Source organism: Hevea brasiliensis, chromosome 18 (assembly GCF_030052815.1).
Source record: "Hevea brasiliensis isolate MT/VB/25A 57/8 chromosome 18, ASM3005281v1, whole genome shotgun sequence".
Lineage (NCBI taxonomy): Eukaryota > Viridiplantae > Streptophyta > Magnoliopsida > Malpighiales > Euphorbiaceae > Hevea > Hevea brasiliensis.
This window is the reverse complement of record NC_079510.1, coordinates 43,056,910-43,075,311: the sequence shown is the minus strand read 5'-3', so window position 1 is coordinate 43,075,311 and position 18,402 is coordinate 43,056,910. Positions and strand designations below refer to the sequence as shown.

The following is an 18,402-nucleotide window of genomic DNA, read 5'->3' as shown; positions in this document are numbered from 1 at the left end:
TAAGATTTTATTATATAAAATTTAAAAATTAAAAGAAATTTATATTATATTTTTAAATTAAAAAATTATAATGCTAAATTATGTAAGTTTAGAAATAATTATTTAAATTTATCCGAACACTTGAAAAAGGCTTATTTTGCGACTTGTAGAAGGGTTTTTCTGTAGTTATATTCCATCAATGATCATTCAAATCATACCTTTTCGGTCAGTTATCTATAAAGCTAATGCCAACTCTCCACTTTGGCAGCAAGCCGAAGGATGTCTCCTCATGGAAAGCATCTTCCTGTAACTTTTTTCCCCTTCAATGTGAATTTCAGTGCCATTTCCACTACTTTTTGGCCACGTCAACAAGAAGGACGCGTGTTGGTGATGTGTTCTCAAAGCACTGGCTCTTTTTGTTGTGAAACTGTGGCCTCTGCAACAGTGGAAATCTCTCCTCGTCGACGACAAGGCTTGTGAGGAAAGGGAGAATCTAAGTAGATACGCATAGCAAAATTTTAGAAATGGTGAAATTTAGTGTGAGCTTTCGTACGTGTTAAATCTCCATTGGCCTAGGGACAAATAGGTCGAGTCTTCATTTATTTGAAAGCAATAGCGTGTTGACATGTGCCAACCCATGGGAGTTTAGGTGTTCAGCCATCAGAGTAACTCCACCAGATCCCACAGATGATCCCACGTAAGCATTCATACGTCATAGTATGTCATTCCATTTGTTCTCTTGGAGCGAGAGAAAGGCATTGCTTTTCCAAGAGAAATTTCACTACAATTAAAAGGCAACATCCTTCTCTAATCTCTTCTTTGCTCTTGCGTGCGTGGATCTTCTCTAATTTCTTCTTTTGCTCGTGTGTGTGGATTTATATCGATGGCACTCGTAGAGCTTTTGCTTTGCGTCATTGGAGGATTGGTTGCTCATCAACTCTGCAAATATCTGGTAGGAAGACTCCTCTCCTTTCCTGCTGCTACACATTTCTGTTAGTTCCTCTGTTGCTCTCTCTGTCACTTAATGGCCTAGAGTTCCATGGTTCATGAATGGCTAATTCTTATGTTTTTCTTAGATTTTTCCTTGTGGGTATTGGTTGTTATTTAGTTGCTGGGTGCTTTCATTAAACGTGCATTTAAAGTTACTTATTAACTTGGTGCTACATGTGAAACTGCAGCCAAAATTGATTGAACGCAGAGTGGTCAAGACAATCTGTCTCTATGGATTTCCTTCTGTTGAGAATCCAGAAGACATAAAAGAATTTCTGGAGGAACATACAGGAGAAGGAACCGTTTATGCTGTGGAGGTTGCACTGCCCAAAAGTTCAGGTTCAAGAACATATGCTAAAGTTCAATTCACTGACAAAAAGGCTGCCGAAACCATCAAATCATTAGCTAATGATTACCTGTGGTATGGGAATTCTTATCTGAAAGCTCGGGATGCCGACCATGATATTGTTCCAATGCCAAGGGACTTTGAGCAATGTATAGATAACGTTACATTGAACTTTGGATGCCAGATTTCCAAGGAAACATTCTCTCTTCTGTGGAAAAAGGAAAATGTTTCAGTTAAATTTGGGTTTAGACTCAGAAAATTCTACTTCTTTTTCTCCTTTCTTTCCACTGATTACAAGCTTGAGCTTTCCTACGAGAATATTTGGCATGTTGATCTACATCGTCCTCGTGGTGGAACCAAAAACTTTCTTCTCATTCAGGTTTGTCAATTTAACTTGTGAGACTTCATACATCATACTTATCTGTACAAAATTCAATGGTGCTTCTAACATCCTCTGCCCCTTCATCCTTTGACAGTTATATGGTGCTCCCAAGATTTATGAGAAAGACACACCTGCTCTGAGCTATTTTAAGGAAGCTACTGATGACAAGTGGGTGCGGGAAGTTGATTTTACTCCATCCTGCTGCATTGGGCAGTCCTCTGCTTTGTGCTTGGAGCTTCCACGAAGGGGTCAACTTCCAAATTTTCGGGAAAATTTTGTATACTACAAAGAAAATGAAAGGCAATTCAATCTGGTGACAGGTTCAGCTTTCTCTTGCAACTCAGATCTTGTCCCGATTGTAAGTTCACCCCACGGATTCCACTTGCCATATGAAATCTTGTTTAAAGTTAATTCTTTAGCCCAGCATGGCTGTCTTCCTGGGCCTGCACTTGATGTGAATTTCTTTCGGTTGGTTGATCCAGACCGAGTAGACATTGCATACATAGAACATGCCCTTGAGAAACTGCGCCATTTGAATGAGCGCTGCTATGATCCTGTAAGGTGGCTCCGTAAGCAGTACACAAAATACCATACTTCTGGCAGGCTTCCAGAACCACCTGTTGTTGCTTTAGATGATGGGTTGGTATACGTACACAGGGTTCAAATAACCCCTGCTAAAGTATATTTCTGCGGTCCAGAAGTGATCCTCTCCAATCGTGTTTTGCGCAATTATCCTGACGATATCAAAAATTTTCTTCGCGTTTCATTTGTTGATGAGGATCTAGGTAGACTTTATTCAAAAAATTTATCTCCTAGAACATCTTCTGTCAAGGAGGAAAGGCGAACCAGAGTTTATGCAAGGATACTGTCAACACTGAGAAATGGTATAATCATTGGAGATAAGAAGTTCGAGTTTCTTGGCTTTTCACCGAGTCAATTACGAGAACATTCTATGTGGATGTTTGCTTCTAGGCCGGGGCTTACTGCAGAGGACATCAGAAAGTGGATGGGAGATTTTCGTGAAATAAAGAATGTGGCTAAGTATGCTGCTAGGCTTGGCCAATCTTTCAGTTCATCAAGGGAAACATTCAATGTTTATAGGCATGAAATTGAAATTATTCCTGATATAGAAGTTAACAGTGATGGAGTCAGCTATGTATTCTCTGATGGAATTGGAAAAATTTCTTCAGAATTGGCTCATAGCATAGCCCAAAAACTTGGCTTCAGAAACTATACTCCATCAGCTTTTCAGATTAGATATGGTGGCTATAAGGGTGTTGTAGCCGTTGATCCAACTTCACCAAAGAAGTTGTCACTGAGAAAGAGTATGTCCAAGTACAAATCCAACAACACTAGCCTAGATGTTCTAGGATGGAGCAAGTATCAAGCTTGTTTCCTTAATCGTGAAGTGATCACTCTTTTGTCTACTCTTGGGGTCAAGGATCGTGTTTTCGAGAAGAAGCAAAAAGAGGCTGTAGCTCAACTTGATGCTATTTTGACAGATCCATTAAAGGCACAGGGTACACTTGAGATGATGGCCCCGGAAGAGAACACCAACATTCTCAAGGAAATGTTCTTGTGTGGTTACAAACCAAGCACAGAGCCATTTCTTTCAATGATGCTGCAGACATTCCGTGCTGCAAAATTGTTTGATTTGAGGACCAAAACAAGGATATTTCTTCCGAAAGGCAGAGTAATGATGGGATGTCTGGACGAAACTGGGACGCTGAAATATGGTCAAGTATTTGTGCAGTACTCTTGTGCAGGGAATAGGCAGTTCTTCAGCTGCAATGAAACAGATCAACACAGTCTGATCTTCCAGGGGAAGGTCATTGTCGCAAAAAATCCATGTCTACATCCTGGAGATGTTCGTGTCTTGAAGGCTGTGGATGTGCCTGCTTTACACCACATGGTGGACTGCATTGTTTTTCCACAGAAAGGAAAGAGGTAAAAGTCTCTCAGATATCTTGGTTACACTATACATAATTTGTCGTGAGTTTTCTACTGTTTATCCAAAATTAATTGCTGAAATCTAGTTCGCATCTTTAATTAGACCTCATACAAATGAATGCTCGGGAAGTGATCTTGACGGAGATGTCTACTTTGTTTGTTGGGACCCTGATCTTATTCCTCGTTGGTCGTACCCACCCATGGATTATACAGCAGCCAAAAGTGTGATTCAGGATCATGATGTTACAATTGAGGTAATTAATTTTTCAATGGACCTGCGTAGTAGAATTTTAAGATATATATATATATATATATCTCTTTTGTTTCTCTTCTGCCCTTTGTTTTCAACGGGTTTATGTGTTGTACAGGAAGTCCAGAAGTACTTCGCTGAATACATACTTAATGACAGCTTAGGAATCATTTGCCATGCCCACATTGTCTTTGCTGATAAGGAGCCTTCCAAGGCAAGGAGTAAAGAATGTATTGACCTAGCTAAGCTTTCCTCGATTGCAGTTGATTTCCCCAAGACTGGTGTGCCAGCCAAAATTCCGCCACATCTTCGCGTGAAGGAGTATCCAGACTTCATGGAAAAGCCTGATAAACCAGAATATGAATCGCAGCGCGTCATTGGGAAGCTTTTTCGAGCTGTAAAGGACATCGCACCTAACATTAGCCCTACAAGATCCTTCACCAGGGAAGTGGCAAGGCAGTGTTATGATCCTGATATGGAAGTAGAAGGGCATATGCATTATATAGATGATGCATTCTACTACAAAAGTCAATATGACAACAAATTGGGGAATATGATGGATTATTATGGGATAAAAACAGAGGCTGAAATAATCAGTGGATGGATCATAAAAACATGGAAATCATTCGACAAGAAAAGGGATTTCGATGCGATTATGTTTTCTGTAAGGTCATTGAGGAATCAAGCAAGAGCCTGGTTCAATGAGACAGAAAGTGATGATTTATATGCGAAAGCATCAGCTTGGTACTATGTGACATACCATCCAAGTTACTGGGGCAGGTATAATAAAGAGTTGAATAGAGATCATTTCCTGAGTTTCCCTTGGTGTGTCCACGACAAGCTTATTGAGATTAAGAAAAGCAAAGCGAGTGATGGTCGTAACAGTATTTCTTCAAGTTTGTCATCATTGGCAAACCAGTTCAGTAACTCGGTGTCACTGAATTGGTACTCAGAGATTGAGGACTAGATGGGATCTTTAGATCCTTTCTATCCATCTGCTCTAAGCATAGAATTAGAATCACCTAAGAATGTGATGTTTTTTTAATTGTTGTAAGATGAAACTTGTTATTAGTTTCAAAGTGTGTGCTTTTTAATTATTGTAGGGCTTGAAAAGGATGTGATTGGTATTGGAAACTGAGTTCTTTGTTTATCAATTATTTGTTTTATATGTTTATAGGGGACTCGTAAAGAATATTTAATTGAATTTTTGATCTTTTGTACCAATCTGCCAAACTACTATAGAAATATACTCGAGACCTCAATGCAATGACGGGAATAGAAATTTTAATTGATTTTCATTTCCGTTAGAATCGAGCAGTAATTAAGTTTTGCCTTGCTCTGGTGCTTCTCTCGTGAATTTTTTTTTCCATTGCCATTAGAATTTCCGACGAGTTCTTCATGATAATCATTTCTTAAGCCAACAAAATAGAAAAGAAACTAGCAGCCTCAAAATTAGTTAGAACTGTTTTCCACGTGTATTTTTCTGTTTTTAGTTTGTTAGCAGCTTAGTTAATTCAGCTTGTTGTATTTATAGTTGTATCTATTGAGCTGTCACTCATTCAATTCAATGAGAATCATTTCTCTTCTCTCAAACTTTCTCATGATATCCGAGCGGTTATTTTTCTCTGCAAGTTGGTTTTCTTGATCGAGAAATCTTGTTTGTTTCTCGGATTTCCTTTTGGCAATCGAGCTTCCATGGCTGCAAATCAATCAGTTGATCCTACACAAAATCCTTCAAGTTCATACTACTTGCATCCTAATGAGAATCCTGCTTTAATCTTAGTTTCTCCAATTCTCACAGGTCCTAATTACCATACTTGGTCAAGGGCACTGAGAATGGCATTGCTTTCCAAGAACAAAGAGAAGTTTGTTGATGGTTCTTTGAGGGCTCCGCCAATTACTAATCCATTGTATAGCTTGGGAGCGCTGCAATACCATGGTACTTTCATGGATAATTCGTTCCTTATCTCAATCGATCACTCATAGCGTGTTGTGGATTGATAAAGCAGTTGATGTTTGCAATGATTTAAAGGAACGTTTTTCTCAAGGAGATGTGCTAAGAATTTCAGATCTACAAGAGGAAATTTATGCCCTAAAGCAGTGAGAGATGTCAGTTACTGACTATTTTATGGAACTTCAGATTCTTTGGGACGAGTTATTAAATTTTAGGCCAATCCCTTCTTGTGCTTGTGAAACGCCATGTTCTTGTGGAGATGTTAAAATAAAGAACTATATGGAGCATGACTGTGTGATTCTATTTCTGAAAGGGCTTAACGATCAGTATGCTCATGTTAAATCACAGATAATGTTGCTAGATCCTTTTCCCTCTACAAACAAAGCTTTTTCTTTAGTAATCCTGCAAAAAAGACAACTTCGTCCCTTTGGTGTTAATTCTCTTGGTATTCTTTCTGATGAAGCTAAGGTGTTTGCTAGTCGTACTGTGAGACAAGTATTTTCTGATATGAGATCCTCTTCTGCATCTTACAATAAGTTATTCAATTCAAAGCCTTCTGGAGCCAACTCTACTACTGACACTCGATACTGTACATATTGTTGTAGGTCTCGACACACTGTTGAAACCTACTACGAGAAGCATGGTTACCCTCCAAGTTATAAAAGGGGATATAGGGCCTGTTTGGATTAACTGTTGAATACAATCGATATTGCAATGATACATTCTTGTTAGCTGATAGCTGATAACTGATAGCTGATGATAGCTGTTTTATATTAAGTGTTTGGTAAAATTATATTTAGCTGTTGCTGTTAATATGTGAAATGACTAATAAGAGTATATATCATATAATTTATTTTATTATTTAAATAAATATAAAATTATAAATTTATTACATTATATTATTTATTTTATTATTAAATTAAATATATAATTATTAAATTAATATATTATATTATTTAAATAAATATATAATTATTAATCTTTTATATTATATCATTTATTTTATTATTGAAATAAGAAAATAATTATTTTTTTAAGATAATTAAATAATTTTAAAAATATAGATAAAATAATAAAATAATTATTATTGTTAATAGAAAAATTTATAATTAATTTTAAGTTGTTGGATATAAATAAATATTTTATATTTTATGTTATTAATAAAAAATATTTTAACAAAGTTGAAATATGTTAATTAAAATGTTAAAATTATAAATAAAAAAATAAAAATATTAATAATATTAATTTTCAAGTTAAATAAAAAAAGATAATATGGTCAAAATAAATAATAAAACCAGATCGGCTATCAGCTGATGAGAAACAGCTCTAAAAATAGAGCTGATACAAACTGCAGCTGATGGGTATCATATCAGTTGCCCATCAGCTATCAGCTCTATTTTTTTAAGCTTGCCAAACACCACAATTTACCTGTTTGGGTGTCTATCAGCTATCAGCTGCTCCCAACAGGTAAACCAAACACCCCCATAATACAGTTGCTAATCAAGTTTGTAACACCCCAAATTTTAAATTTATTATTTTATGAGTAAATAATAATATTTTAAATTATTTAAATTTTAGAAAATTATTTGAAATTTTTCAGATTTTCGAAATTGGGTTTAATTTCTCAAAAATATAAAACTTTGATGATTTTTAAAAATTAATTTAAAGACCACGTGGCAAAACTAAAAATATATTTGGAGTCTACGAATTTTTTTGAGTTTTCTAGAATTTTTTCGAAATTTTTGGATCCCGTTTTCGGTCCCAAGGCAGAGTAAAAATTCAAAATTTTGTATCTTGAATCGAACTGGCCGAATCGAACCGGATCGGATCGGACCGGCCTTTTCTTTTCTTCTTCTTTCCTTCCCCGCGCCCTGACCTCTCTTCCTCTCTCTCCCGTTTTCTCTCTCCTCTCTTCTCCCCAGGCCGCGTTGCCGCCACCCAACCTTCCCCACCTCACCAGCGCACAGCCCCAGTGCCTCCCCACGGCTGCCCGATGCTCCAGGCAGCCGAAAAACAGGCACGAAGACTCACCTGCACGCAGGCGCCACTTTAGCTTCCCGACCTAAATCTGGCCGATCCAGCCACCGATTGGGTCGGGTCTTATATCAAACACCATTTACACCTCGAGAGGTTTCCATAAACACTAAGAGCACCAAAATCCATTGAGCGGTTTGCCCAATTTTTGTCCGGGAAGTTTTAGCCCATTTCGACTTTTGGGCTAGATTTCTCGCAAACCGTGAACCCCACGAGAAAACCGAGAGTACCAGAGCGCTCCACTCGTCGAGAGCTTTGCGGCAATATAAATTTCAAAATTTTTCGACACCGTTTTTCGGTGGGTCCCATGAAACTTCGTAGTGTTTTTCTGAGCATTAAATGAGCTTATAAAATTCCGTAAAAATTATATACTAACCCCCATGTTGTGGGCTTCGTGTAGGTACCTTCAATTCGTGAAAATTCGACAGTTGCCCCGGTCTGTAAATTTCTGACCAGATAGACCGGCTACCAAAAAAGTCTTGGAATTGGATCAAGATTTTAGCTACCCCACTGTTGTCAGGCGTCTCGAGCTCGTTTCCAAGATCGGAATCGGCATAGGTAAACCCGAACCTCACTTTTTCTTAATTTTCTAGTGCTTGAATGTGATTAAAAATTCATAAAATATTCGTGGTAGCTCAGAAAATTTTAATTCTTTTTGCAATAGCTTAGTAATATTGCTAAGGACCGTGGGACAAAGTTTTATAATTTTTAGAGCTTATTTGGGTAGTTTTTGCAAAAAAGGTCAATTACAAGGACTAAACTGTAATTTTATATCGTGTGATTGATGACTGTTTGGATGGGCCCAGGAGGGGCTGTGTGATGTGATTGAGTTATGGATATATGGTTTGTGGATATGGAAATGTGTTTTAAGCCTTTTTGCAAGTTGGGTAGGTCTTAGGTATATGGAAGACTCTGCAGGATTTTCGGCACGACTTAGGACATATTTGGTCTTTTCTTGGTTTGTATTGAGTCAATTGTATTAAATAATTATAATAAAATTATTAGGTGAGTCGGGACAACCTTCCTCCTCCTCCCAGCCGTCACAGTGACTTCGGTTGAATCTGTGAATAAAATATTAATTTTAATTATAATTTCGATATTATTATGTGTTCAAGCATGCCCATGCATCACTTATACGTATATATCTATGTAGTTAAACTCTAGGCACGTTTTATATTGCATTCATAATTGTTAAAGTGCCATGGATGTTGTTGTGGTAATTTGAAGCAGTGTGCGTGAGTTGGCGTGCATGTGGTATGGTGTTGGCTATGGACAGGACGGGTAGATACGGCTTGAGATCTTCGCTTGGACCCGGTCCTTCGGGGTAGACACAGCTTGAGTTCTTCGCTAGGACCCCGATTTGGTTTATTAAGCGAAAGTCCGAGCTTGAGTTATTCGCTGGCACAGTTTGGATTAAGAAAGCTGTATGGAGATCAGCTCCCATATATGTATTGTTTGACCTTATTGGGTGTATAAGTGCTCCATATTACCTTTTTGCTGTATGATGTGAAAATATTGACGATGTTGCATTTCACTCTTCAAGTGCATTAGCTTTAGATAGCTATAGAGATTATGGTTAAAATTGATATTTTACTCTCTGAGTTGAACGCTCACTCCTGTTCATTATTTTTTCAGGCTACAGGAGGATATTTGTTGTGGTTAACCTGCTTTTCTTCTTCGCAGGTCGTTTATTAATATTTGTATAATTCTATTAACTCCTAGAATTTTCGCATGTGTTAGAAATATTTATTTGATTTGGGTCTGTAATATAATTACCATGTTAGACCTGTAAACTTATTATATGCATGTATGTTGGACTGGATGAGGGAGCTGAGCTCCCATTTATTTTTGTGACATTTGAGTATGTGAAGGGTGAGCTGAGCTCCCCAATTGATTATATATTGTGTTTATAAGTCAGGTGAGTCAAAAACTCTCCGTTGAAAGGTATATTTTATGGCCGGACTCTGTCCAGTTGAATTCTTGAAATTGGGTCCAAATGGGCCTTAGAGTTGGGTTAAGGAATAGTTAGGCTTACTACGGGCCTCGGGGGCTTTAGGCTGGCCCAGGTTCTAGTGCCGGTCCGGCCCATAAGTTGGGTCGTGACAAAGTTACTAGTGCCGCAGAAATTCAGTCTCCTTCACCCTCTCATATGCACGGGAATCACAATACCTCAAGTGTTGGATGGACTCAAGAATAATATAACAGTCTCATATCCTTGTTGAATGCATCATAGCTTGATTCTAAACCCTTCATGCCCAATTCTGCCCCATTCCAATCTTATTTCTTCCTTTGAACCACAATTAGGTAAACATTTTCTTTTATCTTGTGTTTCAAGTTTTAACCAGCGGATAGTTGACACTAGTGCAACAGAACACATTACTTACTATTGCAAAATTTTGGTTCTTATAAATCCATTTCTCCGTTGACTGTCACTCTTCCAAATGGTACCAAACTTAACTGCAAAAATTTCTGATACTATTCACCTATCAGCTCACCTTATTCTTACAAATGTTCTCTATCATCTAGAATTTTCTTTCAACTTAATTTCTGTCACCAGACTTACTGCTCTTACTAATTGTTGCTTGATTTTTCAAAAACAAGCTTGTTTTGTATAGGATCTGAACAACTGGAAGACTATAGGTATAGCTGAAGTTCAAGGAGGTCTCTACACAATGCATAATCCTGTTTCAGCTATTTCTTCTTCATCACAGCCTTCTCATTGTCTGGCGGCCATTAATTCTTTTGATCATTGGCATTATAGGCTAGGCCATCCCTCAGATTCCAGAATTCAACTTTTGCACTTAAATCCATTCAGAAAGCTGAGTTGCAGTGGCAAAGCTAAGCATTACATTATGAGAGACCATATGTAAGAACTATAAATATAATATATTTATATATGTGTGAGTGTGCATATTTGTAAAAAAAAATTATTGATTATTTAGCATATAATTTATATTAAATTAATTTTTTTAAAATTAATAAATATGTAAATATCAATTAACTAAAAATATTTAAAAATATATAAAAATAATGAATATTAATTTGAATTCTTTTTCTTATAGATATAATAATCTTATTAATAAAATCTAAAAAAAATAAAACATTCTTTATAATTTAAATAAAAAATTTAATAAAATTAATAAAAAGTAATTATGTGACAATATAAGCTAATAATAGAAAAAAAATATTATAATAGTACAATAATTTTAATAAAATATGTTACATTATAATTAATTATTTATAATATTAAATAAATAAATATATTTTTTAACTCTATTTATTTATAAATTAAAAAATATTCTCAAATAAAAAAAATAAAAATAAAGCATTTTTTAGAGAGAAAAAAGAAATTAGTGAGAGCTATTGGGGATTAGGGGCCTATGATCCCTTAGGCCCCAATATAGCTTCGCCCTGCTGAGTTGCTATTATAGTCCACTTAGTTTTAGTATTGGGTTTTGTATTATTTGTACTCACTGTGGTGAGATAAGGTGATTTTTTATCATTTATATTTTCTATTCTTGAGATGCAGATATTTATCTTTGCATTGAGGTTGAGCAAATTTGCTAAGTTTTGTAGTACAAGGCTTGTTAACCTGCTGCTTTGAGTGCATTTAATCTGCTGTTAAATATATTAGTTAGAGTGTGATAAAGTTAATTTTAATATTAAAATATTTTAATCATAAGAATTTCAAAATACTTCAACAGTTTTTTAAAGAAAATTAAAATAATATTTTTTTTTTCAAAAGGTATATTTAAACCACAATTACAAATAGATTCTTACAATCTTATTAAAATACTCCTATAGTTTGTGAGAGGCTATTAAAACATGAGATGATCATTCGGTATTTTTATTCTTTTCAATCTTTGTAGATGGAAACATGTCCATCGGGAGTGTTTAAGCCCTTAATAGGTTGACTCAATGTGAGCAGTATTAATCTTAATCCAATGAAATGGGAATACTTATGCAATATGTAAAAAAAAAAAGCTTCATTAATTTCATTATTAAGTATTATTTTTTGTTTAATTTAAAATTAATTAAAACCAAAAACTAAATTTTGTATTTAAAAGTTTATTTACTTTTAAAATTTTACTATAAAATAATGAAATTTCTCAAGACAAAATAACATAATTATTTTTGTGATAAATTGATAAGCTTTTAGTTATTTATATAAGGAAACATATATTTAATAGCATTAATAATAATATAATCTTTTTTTTATAATTTTTAAGGCATTAAATTTCGTTGAGTTTAATTATATAAAAATGTTATATTTTTAATTATTTAATACTATTTTATTTACTATATATATATATATATATATAGAGAGAGAGAGAGAGAGAGAGAGAGAGAGATTCACCACTAAGTGAGACGTGGTTCCTTGTAAAACAAGTTGAAGTTTCGAAAAAGGCTAATTTTGTGACTTATAGTAGGGTTTTTCCGTAGTTATATTCCATCAATGATTAATCTTTGGTCAAGTAGAACGCAACTTCTACTTCAGCAGCAAGCTGAGGAATTCCCTCTTCAAGGGAAGGGCCTTCCTTGTAACTTTTTCCTCTCTAATGTGATTTTCAATGTCATTTCCACTAATCTTTGGCCGCGTCAAGAAGTCCTACTGGTGGTGATGTGTTCTCAAAGCACTGGCCCTTTTTGTTGTGAGGCTGTGGTCTCTGCAGCAGTAGAAATCTCTTCTCGTCAATGGGAAACCTTGTGGGGCAGGAGGCTCTGATTAACGAGGAATCTAAGTAGATATACATAGCAAAATTAAGAAACGATGAAACTCACTGTGAGCTTTCATACTGTTAAATCTCCATTGGCTTGGGGACAAAAAAAAGTCGAGATACGCTTTCTGCATTTCTTCCAAAGCTATAGCTTGTTGACACGTGTCAACCCCATGGGAGTTTAGGTCTTCAGCCTATCAGTTAACTCCATCTGGTCCAACAGATGATGCCCACGTAAGCATTCATACATCATTAACCGTCATTCTCTTTGTTTTCTTGGAGCGTGCTGTTTTTCCGAGATGTTTGACTACAAATGACAAGCAACAGTCCCTGTGTGTGGATTTATATTAATAGCACTCAATAGAGCTTTGGCTTTGTGTCATTGCAGTGAATGCTCATCGGACTCTGCAACTATTAGGTAAGAAGAGTCCTCCCCTTTCCTAATGCTACACATTTCTTTTAATTCCTCTGTTGCTCTCTGCATCACTCCATGGCCCAAATTTCCATAGTTCATACATGGCTAGGTCTTATATTTTTCTTAGATTTTTCTCGTGGGTATTGGGTATTATTTAGTTTCTGGGAGCTTTCATAAAGCGTGCATTTAAAGCTATTTATTAACTTGGTACTACATGTGAAACTGCAGTTAAAATTGATTGAACACAGAATGTCCAAGACGATCAGTCTCTATGGATTTCCTTACGTTGAGGATCCGAAAGACATAAAAGACTTTCTGGAGGAATATACAGGAGAAGGAACCGTTTATGCTGTTTATGTTGCACTACCCAAAAGTTCAAGTTTAAGAACATATGCTAAAGTTCAATTCACTGGCATAGAAGCTGCTGAAATCATCAAATCATTAGCTGATTATTACCTGGGGTATGGCAATTCTTATCTGAAAGCTCGGGACGCCGACCATGACATTGTTCCAATGCCAAGGAACTTTGTGCAACGTATAGATAAAATTACATTAAACTTTGGATGCCAAATTTCCAAAGAAATATTCTCTCTTCTGTGGAAACAGGAAAATGTTTCGGTTAAATTTGGGTTTAGACTCAGAAAATTCTACTTCTTGTTCTCTTTTCTTTCCATTGATTACAAGCTTGAGCTTTCCTATGAGAATATCTGGCAGGTTGATCTACATCGTCCTCGTGGTGGAACCAAAAAATTCCTTGTCATTCAGGTTTGTCAATTTAATTTCTGAGACCTCATACGTCATACTATCTGTACAAAATTCAATGGTGCTCCTAACATCTTCTCCTCCTTTGTCCTTTGACAGTTATATGGTGCTCCCAAGATTTATCAGAAAGACACACCTGCTCGAAGCTATTTTAGGGAAGCTACTGACGACAAGTGGGTCCGGGAAGTTGATTTTACTCCATCCTGCTGCATTGGGCAGTCCTCTGCTTTGTGCTTGGAGCTTCCACTCGACGGTCAGCTTCCAAATTTTCAGGAAAATTTTGTATACTACAAAGAAAATGAAAGCCAATTCGATCTGGTGACAGGTTCAGCTTTCTCTTGCAACTCAGATCTTGTCCCCATTGTGAGTTCACCCCACGGATTCCACTTGCCATATGAAATCTTGTTTAAAGTTAATTGTTTAGTCCAGCATGGCTGTCTTCCTGGGCCTGCACTTGATGCCAATTTCTTTCGGTTGGTTGATCCAGACCGAGTAGAAATTGCATACATAGAAAATGCTCTCGAGAAACTGCGCCATTTGAATGAGTGTTGCTTCGACCCTGTAAGCTGGCTCCGTGATCAGTACACGAAATACATTACTTCTGGCAGGCTTCCAGAACCACCTGCTGTAGCTTTAGATGACGGATTGGTATACGTCCACAGGGTTCAAATAACCCCTGCTAAAGTATATTTCTGTGGTCCTGAAGTGAACCTCTCCAATCGCGTTTTGCGCAATTATCCCGATGATATCAAGAATTTTCTTCGCGTTTCATTTGTTGATGAGGATCTAGATAGACTTTATTCAACAAATTTATCTCCTAGAACATCGTCTGTCAATGAGGAAAGGCGAACAAAAATTTATGAAAGGATACTGTCAATACTGAGAAATGGTATTGTCATTGGAGAGAAGAAATTCGAGTTTCTTGGCTTTTCACAGAGTCAATTACGAGAAAATTCTGTATGGATGTTTGCTTCTAGGCCAGGGCTTACTGCAGAAGACATCAGAAAGTGGATGGGAGATTTTCGTGAAATAAAGAATGTGGCTAAGTATGCTGCTAGGCTTGGCCAATCTTTCAGTTCATCAAGGGAAACATTCAATGTTTATAGGCATGAAATTGAAATTATTCCTGATATAGAAGTTAACAGTGATGGAATCAACTATGTTTTCTCCGATGGAATTGGAAAAATTTCTTCAGAATTGGCTCATAGCATAGCCCAAAAACTTGGCTTCAGAAACTATACTCCATCAGCTTTTCAGATTAGATATGGTGGTTATAAGGGTGTTGTAGCTGTTGATCCAACCTCACCAAAGAAATTGTCACTGAGGAAGAGTATGTCCAAGTACAAATCCAACAACACTAGCCTAGATGTTCTAGGATGGAGCAAGTATCAAGGTTGTTTCCTTAATCGTGAAGTGATCACTCTTTTGTCTACTCTTGGGGTTAGGGATCGTGTTTTCGAAAGCAAGCAAGAGGAGGCTGTAGCCCAACTTGATGCTATTTTGACAGATCCACTACAGGCACAGGAGGCACTTGAGATGATGGCCCCGGGAGAAAACACCAACATTCTCAAGGAAATGTTGTTGTGTGGCTACAAGCCAAGCACAGAGCCATTTCTTTCAATGATGCTGCGAACATTCCGTGCCGCGAAATTGTTTGATTTGAGGACCAAAACAAGGATATTTCTTCCAAAAGGCAGAGCAATGATGGGATGTCTGGATGAAACTGGGACGCTGGAATATGGTCAAGTATTTGTGCAGTATTCTTGTGCTAGGAATAGGCAGTTCTTCAGCTGCAATGAAACACATGAACAAAATCAGATCTTGCAGGGGAAGGTTGTTGTCGCTAAAAATCCATGTCTACATCCTGGAGATGTTGGTGTCTTGAAGGCTGTGGATGTGCCTGCTTTACACCACATGGTGGATTGCATTGTTTTTCCACAGAAAGGAAAAAGGTAAATTTTCTCAGATAAAGGTTGCATTATGTATAATCTCAGATAAGAGTTCTATTATGTATAATCTGTCATGCTACTGTTTATCCAAAATTAATTGCTGAAATCTAGTTCACATCTTTGATTAGACCTCATACAAATGAATGCTCGGGAAGTGATCTCGACGGAGATGTCTACTTCGTTTGTTGGGACCCTGATCTCATTCCTCCTCGGTGGTATCCACCCACGGATTATACGGCGGCCAAAAGTATGATTCTAGATCATGATGTTACAATTGAGGTAATTATTTCTTCAATGAACCTGCCTGTTAGAATGTTAAGATACATGTATCTCTTTTATTTCCTTTTTCCCCTTTGTTTTCAACATGTTTATATACTGTACAGGAAGTCCAGGAGTACTTTGCAGACTACATACTTAACGACAGCTTAGGAATCATTTGCCATGCCCACATTGTGTTTGCAGATAAGGAGCCTTTCAGGGCAATGAGTAAAGAATGTATTGAACTTGCTAAGCTCTCATCAATTGCAGTTGATTTCCCCAAGACTGGTGTGCCAGCCAAAATTCCACCACATCTTCGTGTGAAAGAGTATCCAGACTTCATGGAAAAACCTGATAAACCGAAATATGAATCGCAGCGCGTCATTGGGAAGCTTTTTCGAGCTGTAAAGGACATCGCACCTAGCACTAGCCCTGTAAGATCCTTCACTTGGGAAGTGGCAAGGCAGTGTTATGATCCTGACATGGAAGTAGACGGGTATATGAATTATATAGACGATGCATTCTACTACAAAAGTCAATATGACAACAAGTTGGGGAATATGATGGATTATTATGGGATAAAAACAGAGGCTGAAATAATCAGTGGGTGGATCATAAAAACATGGAAGTCATTTGACAAGAAAAGGGATTTCGATGCAATTATGTTTTCTGTAAGGTCATTGAGGAATCAAGCAAAAGCATGGTTTAATGAGACAGAAAGTGATGATTTATATGCGAAAGCATCAGCTTGGTACCATGTGACATACCATCCAAATTATTGGGGTAGGTGTAATGAAGGGTTGGATAGAGATCATTTCCTGAGTTTTCCTTGGTGTATCCACGACAAGCTTATTGAGATCAAGAAAGGTAAAGCAAGTGATGTTAGTAGTAGTATTTCTTCACGTTTGTCATCATTGGCAAGAGAGTTCAGCAACTCGGTGTCATTGAATTTGCACTTAGGGACTGAGGACTAGATGGGATCTTTAGACTCTTTCTGTCAATCTGCTCTAAATTAAGAAGCATAGAATTAGAATCACCTAAGTATGTGATTTTTTTTTTTTTTTTTTAAGATAGAACTTGTTATTATAGCGTCCAAGTGTGTGCTATTTACTTACTTAATGATTGTAAGGTATTATAATGGTGTGATTGGATTGAAAATTGAGTTCTTTGTTTATCCAATTATTTGTTTTATATGTTTATGGGAGATTCTTAAAGTATATTTAATTGAATTTATACTTAGAAACTCAATATTTTTTTCTTTTTTTTTATTTCTTGATAAAATTTTTTATTTAAATTTAATTAATTGTAAACTTAAAAAATAAAATATATAATAAAATATTTTATGTATTTTAAATTCATCACCAGATTTAAATAAAAATTTCCGATCTCACATTAATTTTTTCGATCTCACATTAATTTTAGCTGAAGTGATGTAGGGCATGTTTGGATTAACTGTTGAATACAACTGATAGCTGTTACTGTTAGCTGATAGCTGATAACTGATAGCTGATGATAACTGTTTTATATTAAGTGTTTGGTAAAATTATATTTAGCTGTTGCTGTTAATATGTGAAATGACTAATAAAGGTATATATCATATAATTTATTTTATTATTTAAATAAATATAAAATTATAAATTTATTATATTATATTATTTATTTTATTATTAAATTAAATATATAATTATTAAATTAATATATTATATTATTTAAATAAATATATAATTATTAATTTTTTATATTATATCATTTATTTTATTATTGAAATAAGAAAATAATTATTTTTTTAAGATAATAAAATAATTTTAAAAATATAGATAAAATAATAAAATAATTATTATTGTTAATAGAAAATTTATAATTAATTTTAAGTTTTTAGATATAAATAAATATTTTTATATTTTATGTTATTAATAAAAAATATTTTAACAAAGTTGAAATACGTTAATTAAAATGTTAAAATTATAAATAAAAAATAAAAATATTAATAATATTAATTTTAAAGTTAAATAAAAAAGGATAATATGGTCAAAATAAAAAATAAAATCATATCAAGAATCAATTGATGAAAGCATTTCTAAAAATAGAATCGTCTATTTGCGGTGATGGGTATCATATCAGTTACCCATCAGCTATCAGCTCTATTTTTTTAAGTTTATCAAACACCATAATTTATCTGTTTAGGTGTCTATCAGTTATCAACTGCACCCAACAGGTAAATCAAACACCCCCGACCGGATAACTCCAGCAACTGCGCAACGAGGAAGTTAATGATTTTAGTAAAGATGGTGCAGACCGGATAACTTCGACAACTACGTCCCGACGAAGTAGATATGGGACCCACTTATTATTGTGAGGAGGTCATTTTCCACAAGCCGACGCGGGGACCATATCTTAATGCAATGTGGGATATTT

At 35.7% G+C, this 18,402-nt stretch overlaps 2 protein-coding genes across 2 annotated transcripts; both read left to right on the top strand.

Moving 5' to 3' along the window:
* Positions 1–745: 745 nt before the first annotated feature.
* On the top strand, positions 746–5,065 carry LOC110653703 (RNA-dependent RNA polymerase 1). Its single transcript, XM_021809454.2, has 5 exons — positions 746–931; positions 1,158–1,694; positions 1,792–3,644; positions 3,751–3,901; positions 4,016–5,065. The coding sequence occupies exons 1-5, from the start codon at positions 863–865 to the stop codon at positions 4,862–4,864; spliced, it is 3,459 nt and encodes a 1,152-aa protein (XP_021665146.2). The 5' UTR covers positions 746–862; the 3' UTR covers positions 4,865–5,065.
* A 7,849-nt stretch (positions 5,066–12,914) lies between these two features.
* LOC110653668 (RNA-dependent RNA polymerase 1-like) lies at positions 12,915–17,110 on the top strand. Its single transcript, XM_058141118.1, has 5 exons — positions 12,915–13,021; positions 13,247–13,783; positions 13,880–15,732; positions 15,858–16,008; positions 16,113–17,110. The coding sequence occupies exons 2-5, from the start codon at positions 13,268–13,270 to the stop codon at positions 16,959–16,961; spliced, it is 3,369 nt and encodes a 1,122-aa protein (XP_057997101.1). The 5' UTR covers positions 12,915–13,021; positions 13,247–13,267; the 3' UTR covers positions 16,962–17,110.
* Positions 17,111–18,402: the final 1,292 nt, after the last annotated feature.